This window comes from Ciconia boyciana, chromosome 4 (genome assembly GCF_034638445.1).
Source record: "Ciconia boyciana chromosome 4, ASM3463844v1, whole genome shotgun sequence".
Classification (NCBI taxonomy): domain Eukaryota; kingdom Metazoa; phylum Chordata; class Aves; order Ciconiiformes; family Ciconiidae; genus Ciconia; species Ciconia boyciana.
In genome coordinates this window covers 89,748,916-89,767,605 of record NC_132937.1, presented here as the reverse complement: position 1 = coordinate 89,767,605, position 18,690 = coordinate 89,748,916, and the positions used below count along the sequence as shown (strand labels likewise).

Here is an 18,690-nt window from a genome sequence, read left to right as displayed (position 1 = left end):
TGGGCTACTTTAGGCAGTCATATTTTATTGCTGTGCATCATTTGGGGTCATTCAATGTTAATATCTTAAAAGACATTTGGATATACAGCTGTTACCATTAAACATAAATACACAGACTCATTTGTCCTTCAAAATGTATTGTAGAAAAATTAAGTGGAAAAGCAGTAACAGAATAGAGGAGAAAAACTGTGAACTCTGTAGCTTCTGTATGAGCTCTGCTTACCTCCTGTTGGATGATGCCTCTTTCAGGCTGGATAATCTCATTCATCTCCAGACTTCTTTTGACTTTGGGGCAGCAGGTGTATTAACATCACTTACGTTTGTGCTCCCAGAATCTGATCCAAACTTGGCGGAGAAACAAAAGCTTGATTTGGGGTTAATTTAGCACATGTTCAGAATCACTCGTTTTAGGAGATCTTTTAAAAAACAGAGCAGACATGCTCTAAAGTAGCAAAACAATAGGCTCAAAAAAGCAGTGACAACAAGGATGCAGTTTTGTCCTTTTCATACAAACTAAGAGGGATATAACTAGCTTGCTTACCTCTCACTCATGTGATTTCATATATGTGTTTGACATGATCAGTGGCCATCACCATTGCTGCTTTTAACTTCACTACTCACACCTTCTTTCTCCAAGCATTTTTTAAAACAGTCTTGGTCCCTTTCGTCAGCAAAGAATTGGGAAACAAAAATTATTTTTTTGTTCTTCTGCTGACAACAGGCCATTCTAAAATCTACGTAAAGCCTATTTCAGCAAAATACAAGTGACTCACAAAGTAAAAGTTTCCAGAGTATAGATCTCAGTCAAACAGCCTGATGTCCTTCACAATTACTTTACTGATACAGAGGTCCTAAAGTTCTCCTGTGTTGTTTCATCAGCTGAACTTTCCACTTGAGAGAAACGTGAGATTTCCACGAGATCCTGTGTTTAATTCAATTGTAGAAAATTCCCTTTCATTTCACTAGCAAGGAAGACAGGAAAGCAACAGCTCCCTTTGGCTGAGGCTGTTGTGTAGACTGCTCAATACTCAGCCATTTTCCAGACTCTGGTCTCCTGAAAATCCAAGAGAAGCTCTATTTTGAGAAGAAAACAAAAACGCTGAGCAAAAAAACTGATAATAGGTATGTTTGCAATCCTGAGTTACCTTTTGAGTATGGATATGCAGAAGAGGCAGTAGAAAAAGCAAGAAGTAACTGCACCTCCTCAGCACGGGCTGCCAAGTCAAGAGAATGAGCTGCAACAAAAAACAGACTCTGTTACTTTTTCTACCCCACCTTAAAGTTTCTCACAACCACCTATTACAGTATCACCACTCTTCCACACTGTCCCTTCCATGCTAGTAAGACTTACCTTTAACTACGTACCGCACAAACCTTTATCTCCCTCCAGTTTCTACACTGCCACTGCATTGCACAGGGATAGTCCTCATCCTGACTGCTTAGACCAGCACCAGCACATGTCCTCTGGCTGGCCACCTGGCTGCTACCTGTCACTTCCAGGTGATCCAAAATAGATGGCTTAGGGGCTGTGGTTGGCCTCAGTGGCATAGGCTGTTCTGTAGGGGAGAACAGGATCTGTTTAAGAAAAGAATCTTAAACTCCATCTCCAACTCCATGAGCCTCTGCTTCACATTAGCTGATTGTGGTGAGTAATAATTCCTAAAGTTCCTTTACTGCCTCCTACTAACACATATTAACATCATGTCAAGGCCAAAGTAATGGCTTGTTTCCAAAAAGCATAATACAGCCAGACACTGCGAGAGGATATGTGCTTTCTGCTAACACATCTACCTGATTAAAGAAGTGTGGAGTGGCATTGTTTCTTTTTCCTCCTCACATATTTCCATGCGCTACAGCATGTATGAATGGATTGTCCTTGAGACAAGCGTGCTGCTTATCTAAAGAGGAAAGCCTGGAGCCAGGAGTTCAGGGCACTTGACATATCATAAAATTAGCCTTCAGCAAACAGAGTTATGAAAAGCCATGTTTAATGCTAGGGTTATATTTACATGTTGAAAGACAATTTGTTTCCCTGCTGTAACTAATTTAAAAACTCATGCATGGCGTTGTGATGGGTGTTAACTTGGATGTGAATGCTGATATGTATTAATCAGCAGTTAACCACCAACAAAACTTATATTCCTGAGGGGAACACTTCAGAAATTGCATGGGGTTGGATAGCCTTTCTGGGTCTTTCCAATTACCTTTAGAAAAGACAAAGGGTGTAGTCTGTGGCGCCCAAATACAGCTACATACCCACCTGAGGATGTGCCATGGACATGCTCATTGGCCAGCCCAGTAGTCAACAGCCTCTATTAGTCCACATGCAACAAAAGCTAGAGTAACTCAGTATCATATTTTACTCTTCCTCACTTTTAGCCCAGTTTCTTTTACTGGCAATGGGGTTTTGCCAGACGGCTATTTCCAATTCTTCTGCTCTGTAATAGTGAATGCAGGCTGAGATTTGTTCATAGATCTGTCAACACAAGCTGAGGACAGGATAGCAAGAGATGGGTTTGTGCATGGGATCCTGCTATGATATCATTGCTGCTTGGTGGAAAGGACAGACAATTCTACTAAGAACAACTTCTGTGTTGTTCAGTAATCAGAGGAATGATCAGATCATACAGTTTTTAGTGCACAGGACAGAAAATTGATATGCCCTACTTTTAGGAAGACTCATATTCTAATAACATGAAATATAAGGATCAAAATATGGAAGGTGGGGCTGGTAAACACTTAAATATGAGTAAGAATAAGCCAGGATAGTGAAATCCTTTAAATTCCACAGTTTAGCAAAAGCTTATCATGTCATTGATTTTTACTTCAGTGGGAGCAATAATCAAACTATGGCACTTAAAGGCCTTCCAAATAGAAACAGTTCTAAGCTTAAACACCCATTGCACATAAACAAGTACTTAAATGTTTGCTGAATCATAGATGCTCTTCTTTATTTCTTCAAAAATGAAATTAGATAATGAAACACAGAACAAATACATGAGCCTGCTGAGGCTGGTATCCCAACCAAATTCTGACTTGGGTAAGTACATAATTCCTCTCTTCTGGCTTCAGCAAGTCTTTGCAACCTTCAGGTATTTGTGGAGTATTGCATATTTAGGCTGTCTGCTCTCATCCTGGAGATAGCTACCTTGTCATGGCAGATGAAATGACCAGCAGGCACAAGTTGGTTCTTCAAAAAATAGTGAATAGCTGACCTGGTCAATTACGCACACTGCCAAAATCAGTATCAGCAGCAGTTCATATGCATTGCTTTGCATTTACATGCATTAAAAATGGACACATGATGCATTTCCCCTCAGTGAACTGTTTATGCCCTGGGGAGAGAAAAGTCTAAAAAGCCCTCTGAGCTCACAATAACAGTCTGGAGAACCACAGCCTTGACTGAAGTTGTTTAACCCCTTGCCCTCACCAAATCAAAAGACACTGAAAAAAAAATTAAGGATAGGCCACATTAGAAGTAGGTTAAATGAGCAACAGAACAGAGTTATCCACTAGTACAAATTATGATAATACTTAGTATCTGGTAATACACTAAGTATTCTGATATTGGAGGGGCCTATACCAGCAGGCTTATAAAGGCCAATGTGCAATTAGAGTGTGGATAATCACTGCCTCTTCATGTCTAAGAGTAGAAGAAAATGTTCTCCCAAATCAAAGATGGACAAAATACATGTGTGTATTTTGGTCCGGAACCAGACCAGGTAAATATCTTATAATCTGCCTCCTTTAAGTCTCAAAATGGAATTTTAGTAGTGTTTGGACCTCACACTGCATTTTTGTACCCAGAGGGTATTTTCAGTTTAAGTTCCTACTTGGTTTGGATTTCAGTTATATTTTTTGAGGGGGCAGGCAGCATGTAAGGAGCAGCTCTGGGTTAACGCATTGAAATCTGCTGTAGGTGACACCCTCCTGTCCACATGGCAATAGATCTTGGGTGTAAAGCACTTCTTTTGTGAAATCTACACCAATCGAAGGCTAAGAGGTCTTCCTAAGGAAATTAAATCAAAGTAGGATCAACCCATACCCCATTTCCAAAATGATGCTGAACATTTGCTCTTCTGTACTTCTGTAAAAGTCGTTCTGGGTGTTAGCATCTTGGCAGAAGTACAGGACTTTCAAATGCTACATTGTCATGGGTTATATTTAGTCAAATGGTAAATAAGATTGCCCTTTATTTGCAATTCTGTTTATATATCTGAGTGCTGTTTTTCCATTTATTTAATTATTTTTTTGTGGTTTTCTTTGTATTTTTTCCTCATGTTTTCTTTTAGCTTCTGAGTTTTGAGACCCCCCTGAGTGATGTAGCATTTTGATCCCACTGAAGTCATAATAACCCTGGGTGCAATTTATTATTGCAACAAGTTTTCAGTCTGTTTCCAATTGTCAAACATAGAGAAAAATTGTTTCCAGCGAAGCACGTGAAATAATGGAGTAGGTTGCTGGATTGTGGCTGGCTTTGGTCTGTACTGGATTCAGCTGGTTGTTTTGTTACTGTTTACTTCATATTTTTATTACTGTGTGCTGAGATGCATTGCAGACAGCAGCTTACATGTGGATTAAATAAATAAGGGAAAAGATTATAGCACCCCAAGAATTAGCAGATCTGCACTTTGAGAAGGGGATGACACTTTCCACCTACTGTACCTAGGTTGAGGACTTTTTGCTCGCACTCTCCCGCCTACTGGAGGATGCCATCATTGTCCCTATTTTGCTGACTGTGACCAACAGCAGTCCCCTGCTTCTCCAGCAGCTCCAGATAACTGTTTTGATGTATTGCTGGATGGACGGGATTTGCACTGCCCTGCAGTCCTGCTGATACAAAAATGCCTTTAAGATCCTGCCTTTCCCATCCTAATCTACAAAGGAAACAGGAAAAAGGAACTTAAACTCCCTGTACTCAGACAGCAATGAGACTGTTCCAGCCGGCTCCAGTGCCGTGATTCCTTGCCTCTGACTTGTAAACAGCATACTATGGAGGAGAAGAGTGACCAGTAAACGTCTGCCCCAAGGAAAGGATACTCCATGAGCGACTGTAAGAACTGGATGGATATATTTTGGAAAGCATGGTCCCTTTAGCACATCTGGTTCTCTATGGATTCAGCCTGATGATTTCAGGTAAGCCTTTGCTTTAGTATCTGTAGTCGACCTGTTATGCCTTTCTTGTTTCTCACGCGATGTGCAGACAAAACGCATGACTCCCTACTCCTTACTCCAGCACTTATCTGTATGGATTTAAGTACTTGCGTTTTCTTCAGTGAGACCACTCATCTCTGTGCAGTGCTCTCACAGAGACTGCGGGCAGGACTGTGGCCAAGCTATTGGGGAGGATTTAGCTACATGTAGAATCCGCTGCTACCTCTTTTTAATTGTTGAAGTAATTTGTTCACACATACTCACATCACAACAGCATTTCTCTTCTGTCTAACAGTATTAACTTTTTCATAAAGCTCATTACTTTGAAATCATTGATGTCTTTCCCCAAGAATATCTGCTCTAAATACAGATTAAGTGTTGACTTTTTCTGTGACTGACTTTATGAACTGGCTGTGCGGTAGGAAATGTTGACATTTCTAGGTATTCAAGTATCTGATCTTACACAAGTTTCTAGATAAGATTCCACAACTGGAATCTAGACAAAAGTCAGTGGACAAAAAGGGCAGAAAAAGGCACAATATATAAGATCAATTAATAACACTTCAAATACAGCTAACGAATGATTCACTAGTATCAGCAAATGTCGTTAGTTTGGCAAGTAAGAAGTTAGTCATAAGAGACATCTGCAGAAAGGTGTACAGTAAGATTATACTAATGCAAATTTAGTTTATAGTATTTGGAGCGTTAATGTTAGAGAAGCTTTGCTGAAGCTATCGCAAGCAGAGCCCTGAGGAAGCTTGCGCTCTTCCCATTGGATTCTTAGTTGCTCAGCATTTGAGTATTGCTTTCACCATCTGTATTTTGATTTTCTAGACAGTTTCTTTTGGGTGACATACCAAGAAAAATCTGTAAAAGATAAATACAACTCACACAATAACCTTAGACTCTTAACTCACTCCTAACCATTTCAATGAGATAAGCATATGTTGTTCCAGTCCATCTCACAGTAACAAGGTAATGTGCTGTAAAACTGCAGATTGTGCTGCAATGAAAACCAGAAAGTAGCAAGAAAAGGCAGAAGTCCTCACTGCCGTGTAACTTGCTTCACAATTTCCAGATCTTCTTGATTACCAGCATGTTAATAGTTAAGTGAAATTACAAGCAAATGAGTTTGAGATGTTACTTTTGGCATCTATAAAAGGCTAGGGATTAATATGGGCAAAAAAATGTGTTTAAAATCTGTTGAATGCATGTTTGTAAGTATTGTTATCTAGCCATTGCTGTAATAGCCTGCATATTGTTTACCAATTTATCTTTTGTGGCTTAAGTTTCTTGATTGTTTAGCTGCACATTGATTGAACCTATTTAGCCCTCAGATCACTTCCAGCTTTTCACTTTAAGGAGATATCTGGTGCTGTAAGAATTATGGATGGAGAAGAAAAGAAAGTTCAGTTACCCCAACTCTTTTTCCTTCTCTCTTCTGTTTCTCTATGTGGTAACATATATCGAATTGACACAGAAAGCAAGTAACGTTCATTCAATCACAAGTATGGGAGAAGCAAAAGTCGGCTGCGGAGATTAGCTATAAACATGGACAGTGCAGACAGCTCAGTACTGAAGAGCTGCCAGTCACTGCCTTTTCCACAGGGGCTGACCAGCGAGGTGTGTGCTGTAGTCACACCCATCTCAATAGATCTGTCAGCTTTCCCGCTTTTGTTTGAGAATGATATCATGTTTCCTGGGGCGAGTGGTGGAAGACAATGCGAGCCCGCTTTCCTCTAGATACTGCAGGCGGAGTTCAGGAAAGCGGGACTGACATTCCCTGAGCAGGGGAGGCTTTACACTCTGCGCAGACAGTGAACTGGCTTAACCTTGTCCCCGATGATCGTGGGCTTCTCTGGGTGTGTTGCTGGGTAGGCACAAAATCCACTCCACCCTTTTCCAAAGTGAAGACCATCGGCTTGGCTCCCATTACAAGAAACAGCCTTTGTTTTAACTGGGGGCAGGGGGGGGGGGGGGGATTAATAACAGTACTCCATTGGCAGCTAGAGCTAAAGATCTGATTTGGAAGGTAATGTTAAAAATATACACAAATGCTCACTTTTGCACTGTATATACGGTCACTGCTTGCCATAGCACATGTTCAATTAAACTGACAAGGGGTTGAATTTAATCCTGTTGGGATTCTTGAAACTAGACTGAGCATCACCATGTGTTTTTCTTTTGGTTGATTCTACTCCAGTCAACATTTTGTAGAATCAAAATGATCCTGGCATCCATCCTGAAGTATGGATTCAAACCCCAAGGTTGTGGCTAGGTACGATCTGGTAAGTCCTGACCCAAGAAGAGCCACAGACTCACCTATTCCCTCGGAAGGCTGAGGACAAAGCAAGGAACGAGTGTCTGAACTTGCCTTTTTCCTCTTAACCACATCCTCAGATGGTCTGGAAATTTGCTTGCAGCTTCTCACAGTGGGCTAACTCTCAGAAATGTTCATGTGTGGGCCTTATTTTAGCAAGATGGCCACTGTCAGTAAGAGATTTGTAGAAACCAGCAACAATTAAAATAAGTTTCAAGCACATTTCTTTGACTGTTTCTGGCAGGAAACAAATACATTGTCAAATGTCTCTTTTCTCCAAGACAGACAGAATGTTCTGTACTATTGCTTTGCTCTACCAATAATCTTAGATCCAGTGGGTTTCTAAAAATACTGGATATTTTTTTTTGTGGTGATTTAGATGTTGGACCCATATATGGTAAAAGACTCAAAAGGTTATATTAGCCTTTTAAGAAAGGGTTACTGTGGAGCTAACAGTGCAGTGGCATTCAATGGTAGCTCTCTATCATCCCTGTTGATGGCTGCGTTTTCTTTGGGATCAGTAGGTGTTATGAAAAACCCCCATTAATTGTACATAGAATCATTATTATATGACTCATTTACATATTTAGAAAGTTAAGCAGCCTTTAACATACATTGCCAGAGACACAAGCACCATTATGATGCTGTAGGCTCTTCAAAATTACAAGGAATCATAATTTTTAGTTAGACTGGAAAGAATAATTCTGTTTCAAGACTTGTTTTTCCCTTGTGAAGCTTAATTAACCTAAAGAAAACCTGTATTAACCTCTGCTTAATATATGCCTGTGACAGTGAACATGAATGCCATTCTTCCCGTAATTAAAGGGACCAGGCCTCTGTGAGTATCTTAAAATACGCTGTTGTCAGACCAAAATGGCACCTGAACTTCAAACAGTCTGTCCCACGGCTGCAGTGCTGGGGTTTTGAGCCTTCCACAGCCAAAGCATTGGACACAAACCACATTTGAGCTTTTAATTTCAGGTATTTCAAAACTATGCTGGCTAGACATTACACTGACACACAACCTTTCAGACACCTAAATTATCAAACTACTAATGTGAATTGCAAAAGAAATTTAAAAAGATATTTAATTCCTTGTTCCTGAAGTGTGTTTGATTTGTGAGACCCAACAATTGCATCTGCCTGTCACACTTAGGTTATTTACCCAAAAGGAACAGTATCCTGGTGCTTTTTTCATGAGTCTGAAATTCAAAAGGAATTTAGACTCTTCTTGAGATGTAGCCTTCATCTTATCCAGAAATGATGGGCTTGCCACAAAAATCACTTGTTGAATCTCTGACCTGCTGAATGTTGGTATTTCTGCACAGTTCTGTTAGGACAATCATGACTACAAAATCAATGGATGTGTTTTATAGGAGAAAGAGAGCTGTTCTGTTTTAGTTACCTTGCTGGCTATATGTTTGCAAAGAAAGAAGTTCCAGCTGTGACCTAATTCATTGCTCCCTGACTCTGCAGCTGGAAGCCAAAAACAACAGCTTCAGCCTGTGCAGTGTTAACATATGCTATTGTTTTAGATACAGATTTCATATATATATATACAGACATATATTGGATTGTTTGGGTATTTTGTTATAATTAAGCTGGTTGGATGGATTACTTTTTTGCTGAAATTTCATTTCAGGGGAAAAAAGCAAAGTTGTAACATTTTGCAGAGGTGGTCTGATACCACCAAGAATTTCATCTGGAAGGCTTTAGGTGGACAAAAGGGAGCACAGAAGTCAGAGACACTGACTCCAGATGAGCAGCTGGCTTTAGGGCACGGGAGATGTGGAGCTGGTACTTTGTGCACTCACCATGAGAATTACCTGGGTTGGAAATCTGCTCTGTATCAGTCACGTAAACTTGAGCCTGCTTGGCCCAGATCTGTCTCTTAAACACACAAAAACTCTGTTCAGCTTTCCATGGAAGACCAAGAAGTCATTGTGGTGTGGAGGGGGTTAGGTAGGCACAGAAGAAATGAACCAAAAATGGATGCACCTACCACTTGTGTGAGATAGATGTATAGTTTCATGGTCAGCTCCCAGTGTGACACAAGAGCTATCTGGGACTGGAGGGATGAAAATCTTGGAGAAATTGCAATGAAGAACTGTCCTTCAAAGACAGCATCTACCCTGTGCTAGTGGCAAGATTGTATTTAGGATGCTGTTCCACTGCAGTTTCAGTGGAGACACATGGCAAAGAACTAGCCCATGTCTGAACTGGAGACTTTCCTCTAAGGAGTTTAAAATGCTGATTGTTTTTTAGGGTACAGATTTGATAACTGTTCTCCAACTAACACCCAAACTAAGAACATACACTAATAAAGTTAAACAAGGGTCATATCATAAAGAAGTGAAAAACCCCATCAAAATTCATTTTGTAATTCATCCCTAGGAAACACAAGCACTTTTAGGGTGTGAAGATATTAGCCATTTACTAAGTTCTGAAAGGATTTTTGAAAGACAGGTTCACAAATGACATTTCTGTATTCAAGGGTAATATATGTAAACTTTTTGCTTCAAGGTCAGTATTTTGCTTGCCTGGTACTTACTTGCTTTTTGCATTGTGCCAGCCTGTCTAATGAAGTGGCTTGGTTAATTTCCCCTTGGAGCATAGCAAGTCTCTGTTGACAATGCAGTTCCATCTGCACTTGCGATCATGCTGATGATTTTCTCTTGTATTATTTTCTGGCTGTTCACCCCAGACCTGCTACTGGTCAGGGACCTCAGCCTCGTTAGTCACAAAGTGTGCTTAGCACCAGAAACATCTCCCACTACTCTACTCAGAAAAATCAGTCAGTGGCAAAGTGAGGGTACACTACTGTACAGGCAAGAACATATTAGGGTATGTCCGTCCAGCAGCCAATGCTCAGAAACACTTCCAGACAGTTAACCTTAAGCATGTTGTATGCACTGATATATCCTGTGAAGACTAATTGATCACCTATGTTATTTTGCATGCTTGAGCTTGGCACATGCACACAAACAACATACAGTATACGTTTGCAGTATACATAGTAGTTCATAATGCAACTTACAAGGACCACCCTTGGCCTTGTTATGGACATATTTATTCTTGCTTGCAAGTACTTTCTTGACGGTAATACCCGTATTTGGCTAGCTGCAAATCCAGCCAGATGTAGCTGAACTACAAGCCTGTCCTACTCAAGCTTTCCCACATTCCTCAGCCTTTTTCAGCATTACCTAGCACATTGTCAGCTGGTTGTTCAACAAGTAATTTCTGCTGACATGTTGCTTTCTGCTTTACTTGCTTATGGTCAACCGCACCTAAGGAGAAGTCATGAGAAAGTGTCTGTTTACATTTTGGTTACTTACACACACACATTTAGGCACCATCACTGGGAAACCCCCAACCAAGCTTCACCAGTGATTCTTTTCTGGCTTTTTCATCTTAAAAGATTGTTTTGATGGGTTGTGAAACAACTGAAATGTAGAGAAAACCATTTCACTCTACACAAAGGCCGTTGCATTTCCTTCAGCTGCTCCAGATGTACCCAAGGGCCTGTAAGAAACCATTAGTCCTAGTAGCTTTGATAGACTATTTTATTTTTCACTCTTGTGCTCGGTCTTTCCACTACTACTAAGGAGCAATGTGATGTTCTGTCATTAATGTTTTGTCTCTTATTAGTTTCTTAATACCTTCCCTCCACAAATAATGCCCTACTTATAAAGGGCAAGAGGTCTCGGTATTCTTTGAGCTGTGAGCCGTCCCACAGCTGCCCAGTAGCATCACATAAGATACAAGCAGTAAGATTCTTTCCATGCACAACAAGAAAGGTTTTATTGGAAATCCCGACTTTTTGTTCATTTATGAGCTGTTTTTCAGCAGCATGTATGTCTCTCTCTTTTTTTGCCATGCTGCTGCTGCTGTGTGGCAAAGAATCTTGATCTGTTTGGCTAATAATAACTTCAGCCTTGTTTTCCTGTGGAGGACTGAGCTGTCAGAGGAGAACTTGACTCACTGAGAGAAATTACCTGGGCTGCTGCTATCTTTGCATCCCAGATGAAGTTTCCAGGACACCAAGAGACTACTGAGCCCATAAAATGAATATGTGATTTCAAAGGCTCCCCAAATTATTTACTTTTTTAGAGAAGGAACAAAATATAACCAAGATTGATAAGAGAAATGTTGAGTGCACAGAAAAAGAGGAAATAAAGATTGCCAAATTCTGGTGAGGTATATGTTCCACTCTTCATATGAAAAATATCCTCAAACAGCTAATGTTTTGGGTTAGTTTCTGACTAGCTTTAACATTAAGTACGGAGTACTCTATGTTTTTCTTCTTTTTTTTTTTTTTTAAGGGATAGAAGACATGGGGATTTGGTCTCTATTTTGTTAACTTCATATTTCATTTGCATTATTTCCATCCTGATTATCTTCCAAATTGGCTAATTAGTTAATTTTAAAAAAAAATTCAATGTAATTTATTCAGTACTTCACTAAGAATTAATCAAATGCTATACTTTTTCAGCAAAATTCTCTACACTATTGCCATTTGTATTCCTAAATAGATTAATTCAATTCTTTTAATTTGGTATGTGATTTTATACAGAAAAATACAATTGAGGAGGGTACAGCTGAACTTGTAACTACAAAACAACAGGCAATGAGAAATACTGAGGTGCAGGCTATTTAGCAGGTTAAGTTTGTTCTAAATCAAAACCTTATTCTTTCAAGCAGAGGGAGTGCTTGGTGTTGTTTTTTAAGAGACTTGAAGGAGGAGGGGTTGATGACTTGACAGTCTGGGACATACGTTTCCATCAGTCTCAAAATGATTTTTATCATACGCAACTGACTGTTTTACTTTCAGCATAACACCAAACCTAAACTAAGCACAGATTCTATTTTTTCCCTGCTAGTATAGTAGCTATATGTTTTACATTCCTATTCGCTATATGGTTTACATTCATATTCCCAGATAGTTAATAGCAGAAATAATTTGAGTTCCAAGCAATAATGGTAAAAAAAATAAGAACTGCCTAAGCATTTCAAATTACATTACCTTTTATTCCTCTTGCTTCACCTGATGAAAAAAGGGGTGGAATTTACTAGCATTTTCTGCCCTCCCCTCTTCTCTTAAATAATTAGTACTTTAAAAGTATTAATCTTTCCACTTACCTCTTACCACAGCTTTTCTTTTTCCTCTGTTATGATCCAAATGCCAAGGGAAGGACTTCCAGGTTATAGTCACTTCAAGCAATTAATAATAAAGCTCTACAAATATAAGGAGAATAAATACATCATTAGATTTGTAATATCTAAACAATTTCTTTCCTTCCACTACTACTCAGTATTAATAGCTAAAACATTTACTCAGATCTTTGCATCCTCAATACACCTTGCAATTATGGACTAGTGATTAAATACGAGTTTGTGGGGGCAGTGAGGTATGCTTGTCCTTTCCTTGATGGAGCTGACCACTCTGGCTGCTTGTTATGGTAGAGGAGTGTTAGACACTCCACAGTATTGAACACTTTTCCAATTAACAGGCAACTTTGCAAAGACCTCACATTAGGTAGAAATTGTCTTTAATTTTTCCATGTTTTCCTGGGAACGAGACAAGGGTTAACAGTGTAAATCTGGAATTATTTGGGCAGAGACTTTCTGAGATGAAAGGACAAATCATAACACTTTCCTGTTCTCGTAAGACTTGCTGTGTGTACTCATCTATGGCATTAAACTATCTCAGCTCAAGATTGCTGCATTGTTTTATTCCCGAACTAGTGTCTAGCACCAATTCCGATCTAGGGAAGTGATATTTTAAACTTTATCAGAGACTTTCTTGCTCTTTGAGCAGACCTGTGTCTGGGATATGTTCCAGGGAATTTCTGAGAGCTGTTTCTTGCAGCCGGTCCTGGCTGAGTTTTGCGGGTGCAACACAGCACAGAAAACATGATGACTCTGTGCCTCTGTGAGTGGGAATGAGAGCACACAGGGGGTGCAGAGACAGCGTGATACACACTTATTCTCTGTTCAGCAGAATTTCCCCATGTGAATATGTACTAGAGAAGCTGTGAAAGATACAGCCAGGTATCACCTAGCAAGAGAGAGCACAATCCTGTAGTTAAGAGCGGGCCGGGAGGAACTGCAAAGGTCTCCCTGCATTCATTTTGCCATCTGGGTTGTAGTGGGTTTACTGCTTTAGTGGATGCCATTTTCTCTGTGCTGGAAGGGCGCAAAGCACTGCATCAAAATGAGTGTGTGTCATAAATACTAGGCAATGAATCCTCTCTGCATGGTGTCTCCCATTTCCAGCATTAGCTTTCTGCAAGTGCTCTCTCTTCTCCAAATCTATTTGCACACACAGCAAATTGCCTTCCTGATAAGGTCAGTTCTTCAAGGACCAGGGCAGGAGTCAAAGGACTTTTTCAAGGAAGCACAGAGGATTGTCACTGATAGAGAGACAGGCTGTTTCCTGTCTGAATTTGTTGTGCTTTTCTCAGAGAGCTAAATCCTGTTGTCCTTATTTGGTCCTTACACACTCATATTCTCCATTAACATCAAGGGTAGGATTTGCCTGTTTTGCCCAACTAGGTAAATTCCTTTTTAGCAAGGACGGTTGGGTTAGTTTGAGGCTAACCTAATCTCCTTCTATGACAAGGTGACCCACTTAGTGGATGAGGGAAAGGCTGTGGATGTTGTGTACCTAGACTTCAGTAAAGCCTTTGACACGGTTTCCCACAGCATTCTCCTGGAGAAGCTGTCTGCTCATGGGTTGGACAGGTGTATGCTTCACTAGGTAAAAACTGGCTGGATGGCCGGGCCCAAAGAGTGGTGGTGAATGGAGTTTACTCCAGTTGGTGGCTGGTCACAAGCGGTGTTCCCCAGGGCTCTGTGTTGGGGACAGTCCTGTTTAATATCTTTACCAATGATCTGGACGAGGGGATCGAGTGCACCCTCAGTAAGTTTGCAGATGACACCAAATTGTGCGGGAGTGTTGATCTGCTCAAGGGTAGGAAGGCTCTGCAGAGGGACCTGGACAGGCTGGATTGATGGGCTGGGGCCAATTGTCTGAGGTTTAACAAGGCCAAATGCAAGGTCCTGCACTTGGGCCACAGCAACCCCATGCAACGCTACAGGCTTGGGGAAGAGTGGCTGGAAAGCTGCCCAGCAGAGAAGGACCTGAGGGTGTTGGTAGACAGCCGGCTGAATATGAGCCAGCAGTGTGCCCAGGTGGCCAAGAAAGCCAATGGCATCCTGGCTTGGATCAAAAATAGTGTGGCCAGCAGGACTAGGGAAGTGATTGTGCCCCTGTCCTCAGCACTGGTGAGGCCGCACCTCGAATATGGTGTTCAGTTTTGGGCCCCTCACTACAAGAGAGACGTTGAGGTGCTGGAGCGTGTCCAGAGAAGGGCAACGAAGCTGGTGAAGGGTCTGGAGAACAAGTCTGATGAGGAGCGGCTGAGGGAACTGGGGTTGTTTAGGCTGGAGAAGCGGAGACTAAGGGGAGACCTTCTTGCTCTCTACAACTACCTGAGAGGAGGCTGTAGAGAGGTGGGGGTCGGTCTCTTCTCCCAAGTAACAAGCCATAGGACAAGAGGAAATGGCCTCAAGTTGCACCAGGGGAGGTTTAGATTGGATATTAGGAAAAATTTCTTCACCGAAAGGGTTGTCAAGCATTGGACCAGGCTGCCCAGGGAAGTGGTGGAGTCACCATCCCTGGAGGTATTTAAAAGACGTGTAGACATGGTGCTTAGGGACATGGTATAGTGGTGGACTTGGTAGTGTTAGGTTAATGTTTGGACTCGATGATCTTAAAGGTCTTTTCCAACCTAAACGATTCTATGATTGTAAGTTGCCTTACCAGAAAGAGATGCTGTAAGAATCCCTAAGCATAAAGCATATGTGCATTTTATACTTTTCTGTGTTGGCTTTTTTTCCACAATCTGAGGGCAGCAACTCCCAGTGGAGTCAAAGAAAGCCTTCCTATCACCTAGAGGCTTTAGGCTGACTTTAAAATGCCAGTCCTGATAGATTGAGTTGAACAAGTGTGTTGCCATCAAGTCAATGTGCTGCTAGAGTGCTTTTTTTTTCAAAATGCACCTAAAGCATAGCTTTTCTTAGTGCAAAACTTTCACTTGGATGTATTTTAATTTCTGCTTGCAATATATTCCAGCTGTGAAACCTTAGCTGCCAAAATCATGCTTTGCGTATGATTCCATACTTAGGCATAGATATTATTACTCCCTTTTAGACACCAAAAGGCCTTCTAGTGTTTCTCCAGGAAGACATGAAACTCCATCTGTGCTCTGTCTGCCTCATGCAGGTGTCTGGGTTACTCTGCAGTGTCTACTATGCCAAAAAACACCTATATTTAGACAATCAATCAGAACACTATCCATCCACCAGTGGCTAGATTTTGATTCATCTGTAATAATCATAAGTGTAAATAAGCAACACGCCTGAGCTATGGTTGTTCTACACCTTGATTACATGATTTGTACTACTACAATGAAACAGAAAAGTATGCAGCAAATGCCCTGAATCTGATATGATATTGCTTTGCTATGTCTTGCATAGGGATCAAGGGCAACATGAAAGCTAGTCCTCAAAACTCAGACTTCTCCTACTACTTTTTCTCAGCGTATTAAAAGGTGGAGATGCAGGGGGCAGGAGAGGGGAGAGGTGTTATTTTCACCTTTCAATCTGTGTTGGAAGTCAGAGGAACAGAGAAATGCTAGAGAAATGGAATTGGAGCCCTGGACGAGCAGCCATCCTCTGAAGGACCCCAGCAACTTGGGCCCATACCTCTGTATCGGAAAGACACTTGCAGCTCTGTGCCCTGTGGATGCTAGGCAGAAACACCAAAATATTTCAGTTCTGATCTGCAGGACCCTGCCTGACCTCAACACAGATAATCACATTAAGTCACGGAGTTTGGATCCAGATTTGGTTCTGAGTTTCACAAAAGTTTGCAGAAACCAGGATCTTGCAATTTATGATTTTAAGAATATCTCTACCTGGCATGTGATCCTTGCTGATATAAACTGAAGCCCTCTGCTTTCAGTCTTGGTGACTGTTGAATTACATCTGCCTTCAGCTGATGCATCAGACCCATAGTAAGAGCACAAATGTTCCTCATATAAAAGTAAAAATGTTGAGATAAATGCCCTATAAAATGAATGCACAAGTCTGGCCTCATTTCTATCACATACGTCTTTAACTTTGTTCAAAGGATTTATTTTTGTAACATGCAGCAGGATGAATTGAGGTTGCTGACCCGCACCTTTATGCAATATTTACTTTAACGGCCGTTGCATCCTTTCCAGAAGGTTTCGCTTCTCCATTATGTAACTGCAAGTTATCTGGGCTGGCACATTAAAGGGTGGTAACTGTGGCAGACTGGCTGGGTGTGGTGAGTGTCAATGTGCTGTCAAGATACTTCAGTCCCCAGAGTGGTTGCTGGCATTGAAAGCAGAGGAGGACCTCCTCCCTTGGCCCCGAGCACGACAGAGACGCACGCAAAGACTGCAGTCAGCACTAAGACCTTTTGACCTCCCTTATCTAAGACTATGCCCCTTCCTTTCAATCAGAGAAACATTTGGAAGCTGAGTGGCACTAAATATTGGGTCTTTCTGTGTAAACGCAAAATATACTTTTATCCAAAGCAGGAAAATAGATGTGATGAATAAAAGAAATAAATTATTCTTCCTGTTTTAGCTGGAAAAAATGTTACTGTTTCCCTTCTCCTTACCCTGAATTTCAAAAGTAAAGGGAAACGCCTGTTATTTGCAAATTGTTGATTATAGGAGAGCTGTATTTCCCACCTGCTATGCACATTTGAACAACTAAATCTGCAGCACTCTGCCAGAGACTGTTTTAATTAGGCCTGTATCTATCATTCTCAAAGAACTTCCATCTCCATGTATTTCTGGCAGTTCTATTGATCAAAGGGAGACATTTGGATTGATTTAAATCTAACCTCATAAAAAATGGCTTTACTAGTGCCGCCTGCTTGCTCTTTGATTTTGAGAAAGTTTCTTTGTGCCATGCTTCTTGCTGCTGCCTGTTAGGGCTTCTAATGGTTAACATGTGAATGATTGTGAAATCATTAATCCAAATTCATAAAACAGCTGAAAAAAAATACTCCAAGTGTTCAAAGTACTACCAGTTCCTATAACTGAAAGACATATCTGCTTTACATCAATTCATACGTATTAAATCCATGTAAAGGACATAAAAGAAACACTATTAAAATTACACTCTTATGATCTACTGACCCTGTTACCAGCAAAGCACAATGCTTGAGGCATTCATGTACGTGCCTAACTATCCAAGGATCTATCTGCTTCTGCAACCCACAGTTTTACTTGGGCTTCTGCAACAGCTCTTAAAAGACATTCCACAAGTTTGTGAGGTTTATTTCCTCTTCTGAGAAGAACAAACTCCATCTGTTCATGACATAAAAAGTAAATCCTAAAGTCAGTGTAGCAGAATAGTTAAGCTACAGTCTTCCTATTTTGCACAAAAGCTGTGCAAGACACCAACCAGAGAAAACCTGAGTACTGGGTAAAACAGCTTATCTGGTGATTTGATCAGTCACATACTCACACTCTGAAGTAAATTTTTTTCATTTGCTGCTTTTTTCCTTAGGTAAAGTGGAAGCGGCACTGGACCTTATACTGATCAATTCGTTCCCTCTGGTGGGCAACTCCGAGACATCACTTATCTGTATCACTTCCAAATGGCGTTCCCGTGAGTCTATCACAATAGACCGAGACCAGGAGGATGTGACAAACCAGCACCGGGAACCACTGGAAGTTAATGAAGATTCAAAGAGAGCAACAGCCAAAACAGTGGTGTGGAAGAGGGAACAAGCCAGTGAAACTATTGGAGCATATTACTGTGAAGGGAAGCTCAAGGATGAGGTGACAAGGATACATACCATGAAGATGCCACTGGGAGGTACTGTATGGTGGTCAGGTCTGAATTTTGCATGACACTGCTTGCAGACTGGCAGTTATCCCTGGTTGACACAAGTGGGCACAAACGTGGCTCCAGAGCGGGCAAGGCAGTCTGGAGTCAATAAAAATAGACTTGGCTCAAGACTGTGGTTTTTTCTAAAGTGCAGAGACAACTGGTTGATACTAGCTGCTAGTCATTTCCTCGTGGAAGTTAGTCAGACATCTGTAGGTATTCTGCCTGTATCTGGCTACTGCCAGGAACACAAAGTCAGGTGGCAAATAAGGTAAGTA

At 41.0% G+C, this 18,690-nt stretch overlaps 1 protein-coding gene across 1 annotated transcript in view; it reads left to right on the top strand.

Moving 5' to 3' along the window:
• Window positions 1-5,029: 5,029 nt before the first annotated feature.
• TEK (TEK receptor tyrosine kinase) overlaps window positions 5,030-18,690 on the top strand; it is a 40,869-nt gene continuing 27,208 nt past the window's right edge. The window contains exons 1-2 of the mRNA XM_072859163.1: window positions 5,030-5,136; window positions 18,089-18,400. Coding sequence (XP_072715264.1) covers window positions 5,085-5,136; window positions 18,089-18,400 — 364 coding nt within the window. The 5' untranslated portion in view covers window positions 5,030-5,084. The remainder of the gene's footprint in view (window positions 5,137-18,088; window positions 18,401-18,690) is intronic.